The following is a 6470-nucleotide window of genomic DNA, read 5'->3' as shown; positions in this document are numbered from 1 at the left end:
ATAAAAATAAAAAATAAAAAACAAAAATAAAAAATCATTTGTAATCAATAAAAACAATCCACGCATCCCATCCCCATGTTACATAGACCAAGAAACAGAGAGTGATAGATAGCTTATGTTAGAGTTTTCCTCTCGATTTCAGGAGATCTTGGAATCGATTCTCATCACTTGTCTTTGTGGCTTTCTAAACACCATAAAAAGCATAAATCAAGGAACAATTTTAATAATAAAATAAAAATAAAAATCAAGCAATGTGAACAATGAACATGCCATATTAAAGACCGTGGGTACATGTTACTTGGTTACTATTCAACTAAGGGGTGCCTCTATAACATTATAGTTCAAGCCATCTATAGGAACCCAAAGATGTAATTTGGTTGAGAAGTTTTGAATTAGACTTGAACAAACACTAGAATGCGTTACTAGTGCAAAAAGTCATGTCAAACTTAGTAAAAATGACAAAATTGCAACAATTCTTTGAGCAAAAGCATGTCTTTTTGCCTAAAGAAACATTTTTGAAGCTACCCAAAGTTTCATTTGCAAGCCGAATTGAGCCATCTTATTAATTATTAATTTATCAACTATTTTTTAGGATTTTTGGAGCGATTAATATTTATTTACCTAAAATTTACATATTCTCAGGTTAAGAGGTTTTTACATTTTACTATATAACTAACAAATTAATTACTACGTGTTTTAAAAGTAACAAAAAACATTTAAGATTTTTGAACTTACAAAGCATAAAATACTGTATATCTTTATAAGATTGGAAAAATTCATAATATCAATCGTATGTAACATTAAACTAACCTAATCACTCAAATTTCCAAAACTAAAAATTGTTTTGTCAATATCTTAACAAATAACATTCTAAAGTGTGTTTTATTCACTCGAACTAAACTTTTACTACCTCCATTTCGTAATAATCGCAACAATTTGATTTTTGCACTATTTTTATACTTATTTTGACTATATTTTTTTTCACCATTATATTTTCATTAAAACTTACGTACTCCATATGAAATAACTATATATATTTTTAATACATTAACCTTTTATGCTTCTTTAAAATATTTAATTACAAATATTAATGATCAAATTTGTGCATTGGCATATATGTCAATCATAGTGTCCCAACTATTATAACACGAAGGGAGACCTTATTAGCCTTAGTTTCACCTTATTTTACACTTGATTGGACCTTAAATAAAACGAGTTTGATTATCTTGATATAAAAAGAGCACCTTAAATAGTCTAATCGTTGGTTGGTACATCCGAGTGTACCATGCGCATGGTATACCCGGATCAAAACTAGTTTTTAAAAAAAGCGGAAAGAACATAAATTATATTTGTAATGAACATCATGACTTTATAAAAGAACACAACATTGAAATATAAAGAACGTAAAAATTTTGGTGAAACAGTTTTTGAAAAAGATAAAAGATAATTATCAATTGATTTTTACCACGTATTTAATGTCAAATCATTTCAAAATATTCTGTTTCAACAAAAAAAAAAAAAATTTCAAAAAAATTCAGTTTTCTATAAATTCCCTCTCTAAATTTATTTTTTTTATCAAGATTTCATTTTCAAATTTCAAATTTTAAAATTTGAAATTCATTTTCAAAATTTCAAATTCCAATATTTTTTTATTCCGTTCTCTTTCTCTAAATAACCAATTATATATTTTTATATTTTGTTATAATATTCATCTTGGTCATGTGTATCTATTATAATATTCATTATATGATTTTTAAATGTCCATGTTCTTTGATTGTAATTTAAATGTACCTTTATTGTCACACGATGTTCATTACTTATTGATAAATGTTCTCTAAATTTTGTTTTAACATGCTGGGTAAATATAAATAATGCTCTTTAAATAATATTATCATGATTTTTATTAATATAGCGAATGTTCTCTATCGGAAAATCAATCATTAATAGAAGAGTTCCTAAAAGTATATCATCTTCATCAACCTTTATGATCCTGATTTTAAAAAATATACATATATAAAATTAGATGATTTTTTTTTTGAAAAAATACATAATTAAATGAACATAGTTTGTAACGTAAAGAACATATAGTTCAAATCCAAAGAACATAGTTTGTGGCTATAAAGAACATATAGTTTAGACGCAAAGAACATAATAATTAAACTCAATGAACGTATTCATTCTAATGAATATGGATCAAAAAACTGATAAAGAACATTTATCCCAATCCAAAAGAATTTCATCTTCAACCTCCGAAAATAACACAAATTTTAAAAAAAAAACTAAAATAATAAAAAAAAATTACATTTTCTTTCAGTGTTGAATTCGTTAACAATGATCCATGAACAAATATAATAATCTAAAAACATCATCATTAACAACAAAATTATGAAATATAAATTGAAAAAAATAATTAAAAACTACCTTCTCATTTGGTGACAAAATCTAAAATTAAATATCAATTGTCAAAAACATCAATCTGGTGATCATCATGTGCAAATCGACAATCATAGATCGTGATGAAATTCACCATGAGCCATCATTTTCTCTCTAAAAAATTTATTTATTTCTCTTGAAATTGTATTTTCTCTCTAAAAATTCTCTATTTTTAAAAAAACTGATTATGAAAATTTATGGATATGGGAAGCTAAAATTATGGAAAGGAAGTAACAAAAAACCTTCAAGGAGCATAAATTTAGGAAGCTGATTTTTTTTTTTTTGAATGACAATTTTCATCCAGGTGTACCATGAGCATGATACACCCTGGTGTACAATATAAATTTCAAAAACTGACACGTTTGACTCTTCTTAACTATTTATATACTAACTTCGACCATTGTTTTTTACTACTATATAACATATAAAACACAAATTTTATCATGAAATATATATTATTAAATATTTATTAATATAAAGTTTTATAATATCAACTTTTTTTGTAATTTTTTTTTAATATTAATCATATATATTTAAGGTTAAACTGATGCTGACATATGTGCTAAGTTCAATTGTGTCAATTATTTTAAAAACAGAGAAAGTAATAAAAATAAACTTAAAAAAAATACTTGATAAAATAAAGTAAAACAAAGGATTCAAGTTGTATGCAACAAGATAATGTATGAAAAGTTAATTAGTGTCTTTGACAATAAGGTTGTTGCTTGTTGACATTATCTTACATTACAATTTGTGGCCCTCATCACGTTACATACAAGTAGATAGGTTTACACAATTTATTTAAATTAATAAAAAAGCTATCAAATCATCGGCGTGATAAACTCCAAATTGGAAACTTGCAATGCATAGAATTCTTTCATATACTCATGAATGCTCACTAAGCGTAGGCCGATTATATCTGCATGTGTAATGTGCTGTGTTCTACTCCGTATCTTCTTCTTTTTTTAGTCGCTTTTTGATCAAGTACTCTGCCCTACCCGTATTTAAATTGTTAAAACTTATTTTAATGGCTAATTTGCGGTGATTTTTTTTTTTTTAATATACGCGAATGCAACATGTAAGGTGTGTTTATAGGTAATTTTTGTGCAAATAATGCACAATAATAATCATTAAAATAAGAAGAAAAAAAAAACCCTTGGTGCATGGTGCACTCAAGGTATAAATAAAATTTGGCATGTTAGATGTATTGGAGCTAAGCATAATTTAATTTGTAAGAAAAATTATCTTGATTAGTCGATTATGGATCCCCATCTTGAATGGGTGACGACTCGTAATTTTCCGTTGCTTTACAATAGCACCTCTTATTGGTGATCGGAGAAAAGATATAGTTGACTAGAACAAAAAAAATAGTATCGATATGACTTCCCTAATTAAAAGTTGATTTAAATTCAATACAATATTACTTTTTATTAGTGAAATGGACCTTTGCCTTTATATATGTTATTGAAATACTTGTATATGTTATTGAACAATAAATCATTTTTATTTATCACCATAAACCGGCCAAAATTTTTCCATGTTGATGCATGTTGGAACTTTGACATAATTATCTAGCAACTGGGTTAATCATAATTAAAGGGATAGTCAATAATATTTTATGAGTTATATTACTTTTAATGGGAAATAAATCAAGCATCAAACCCAATTTGTATGAAGAAACGAATCACATTAATCTCAATTTGGCATAAGGTCATACTAATCATGAAAGAACATGGGTTGCCACTAAATGCTACAGTTTTTACTTTGACAAATTATGTTACACCTTTGCCTTTATATAAGAGCAACATAATTCTAACCTTCTTCATAAACCAAAACCAAAAGAAAAAAATTAAAAATGTCTACTAACATATTATTTGTTTCTATCTTTGTTCTTCAACTACTCTCAATGTCATCTTATGCTTATGAAAGTATAACATATAGTTATAGTCCCTCACCTTATCATGGTTCTCCATACATATCCCCAGCCCAACCGACGAGCGACATTGATCTTTACTTGAAGGTTCAAAATGATGCTCGAAATGTTGTTGGGGTGCCGCCGTTGTCATGGGACAATCGATTGGCTGCCTACGCTCAATGGTGGGCTAACCAAAGGCGGTATGATTGTGCCCTACAACACTCTAGAGGTCCTTATGGGGAGAACATATTTTGGGGGAGTGGTGGTAGTGATTGGTCACCCGCCTTTGCAGCCCAATATTGGGTTGATGAGAAAAAGTGGTATGACTATAACACTAATTCTTGTGCTTATGGCAAGGATTGTGGACATTATACCCAAATTGTTTGGAAGAGTTCTACGAGAGTTGGTTGTGCTAAAGTCGTTTGTTATAATGGTCGTGGTGTTTTTATTACTTGCAACTATGATCCACCCGGGAACTATATTGGCTCAAGGCCCTACTAAGTACTCAAGTAGAGCCCAAATAACTTACCCAATTTCAATGATAAAGCCTAGTACGTTGGCCTGGTCCTATCTATTGTGTAATAACCTAGTATTACTAAAAGCTAATTAAGAACCACAAGATGTGGTTAGTGCTTGATTATAAACTTTGATTAAAATTTTACTTTTGCATTGGATTTTTTATATGATGTTTGTAAGTTGAAACTGTTTCTTGTACTGATTCCGAATCTATTAGATCAACGAGTCTGGACTCTTGGGAGATGTTTCTTTGTTCTATGAAAGAGGTTACTCCTTAATGAAATTAAAAATCCATTAATGCTAATTATCTATAACTTGTAAATTAATTTCTCAAATCTTTGATAATCAATTAGCTTAATTGATTTAAGCCTTAATACTCAAGACCAGGGATCAAATTCTATCTACATCATCATTTGCCCTTGTTGCTCTTTAGAAAAATCTCAAATCCAAAAGAATGGATCAAATTGAGCTAAAAGACATGACTGGCAAAACTAGCCGTTGTATGGATTAAGTAGATATGAATTACGAAGTATAAATTTATAGCTATAAAATTTGAGATCATAGTTACTCGTAAGTTGTACTTACTTATTAGAGACAAGTAATCTCAACTTACATTTTCCAGTCAACTTCTTCATTCATAGATTTGCTAGCAATGTAGCGTACAGATAAGGGTGTTCATTGATCACTATAATCACAATAAATTAACAAATAACACAAATTCAATCCACACACATATATAATGGCTTTTATGAGTTTGACATACTCCGTATAATAGTACAATATAAGTAGCATATATATAATTGCTATATATTCAAAATATATAAGCCCTTAGCTTATATATTTGGGTTAACTTGAAACCCAAATCATAGCATAGCAAAGCAAAGCTAAACCCGAGTTAATAAGGTCGTTCACCAACATAATTTCCAGGAGGATAATAATTACAGGTCATAAACACGTCCCCATTTTCACAAACACTCCTAGCACACCCAACACTCCTTGTTTTACTCCAAACAATTTGTGTATAATGCCCACACATTTGTCCCTCAGCACAACTATTTGATCCATAATCATAATATTTCTCCTCATCAGCCCAATCTTGAACAGCATCCCTAGCCCTCCATTGTGATCCACTCCCCCAAAATATGTTCTCCCCTAACGTAAACCCGCCCTCAGGGAACGAATGTTGTAACTTACAATCTTGATACCTTTGCCCTGCCCACCACTTCGCGTAGTTCTCAAGTGTAGTATCCCAAACAAGTGGGAACTCAAACTTTTTGGCTCGTACGAGGTTTTGGTACGCTAGGAACTCTAGGGCTTCGCCGAGGCAACCCCAACATAGTTGCTTGGAGAGGTTGTATACTTGTGGGAAGTTGTAGTTAGGGTTTAGTGGGGTGAGTTCTTGGGTGGAGAATGATAGTTTTGGGTAGGAAGTGAGGATTATTAGTAAGGTGGAGAAAGAAAGGAAGAAATAATAATAAGGTTTCATGGCTTATACTTTTTGGAAGTTATATGTGCCAAAAAATATGGTTAGAAATAGAAAACTGTTGGAGTTGTATATATATTGGTTGAGTAGCTATATTATATGGTGTGAAAGTAATATTTGATGATT

At 29.7% G+C, this 6470-nt stretch overlaps 2 protein-coding genes across 2 annotated transcripts; one reads left to right on the top strand and one right to left on the bottom strand.

Annotated features, from left to right (window-relative positions):
- Positions 1–4151: 4151 nt before the first annotated feature.
- Positions 4152–5004, top strand: LOC110720639 (pathogenesis-related protein 1-like). Its single transcript, XM_021899689.1, has one exon. It carries the CDS (start codon positions 4286–4288, stop codon positions 4844–4846), a length of 561 nt encoding a protein of 186 aa, XP_021755381.1. The 5' UTR covers positions 4152–4285; the 3' UTR covers positions 4847–5004.
- A 629-nt stretch (positions 5005–5633) lies between these two features.
- LOC110720606 (pathogenesis-related protein PRB1-3-like) lies at positions 5634–6470 on the bottom strand. Its single transcript, XM_021899648.1, has one exon. It carries the CDS (start codon positions 6345–6347, stop codon positions 5757–5759), a length of 591 nt encoding a protein of 196 aa, XP_021755340.1. The 5' UTR covers positions 6348–6470; the 3' UTR covers positions 5634–5756.

This window comes from Chenopodium quinoa, unplaced genomic scaffold, assembly GCF_001683475.1.
Source record: "Chenopodium quinoa cultivar QQ74 unplaced genomic scaffold, ASM168347v1, whole genome shotgun sequence".
Classification (NCBI taxonomy): domain Eukaryota; kingdom Viridiplantae; phylum Streptophyta; class Magnoliopsida; order Caryophyllales; family Amaranthaceae; genus Chenopodium; species Chenopodium quinoa.
This window is presented reverse-complemented; position numbering and strand designations above follow the sequence as displayed.

Excerpts from the sequence above, each read along its gene's own strand:
- LOC110720606 (XM_021899648.1), bottom strand. The coding sequence starts at position 6,347 with ATGAAACCTTATTATTATTTCTTCCTTTCTTTCTCCACCTTACTAATA.
- LOC110720639 (XM_021899689.1), top strand. The coding sequence starts at position 4,286 with ATGTCTACTAACATATTATTTGTTTCTATCTTTGTTCTTCAACTACTC.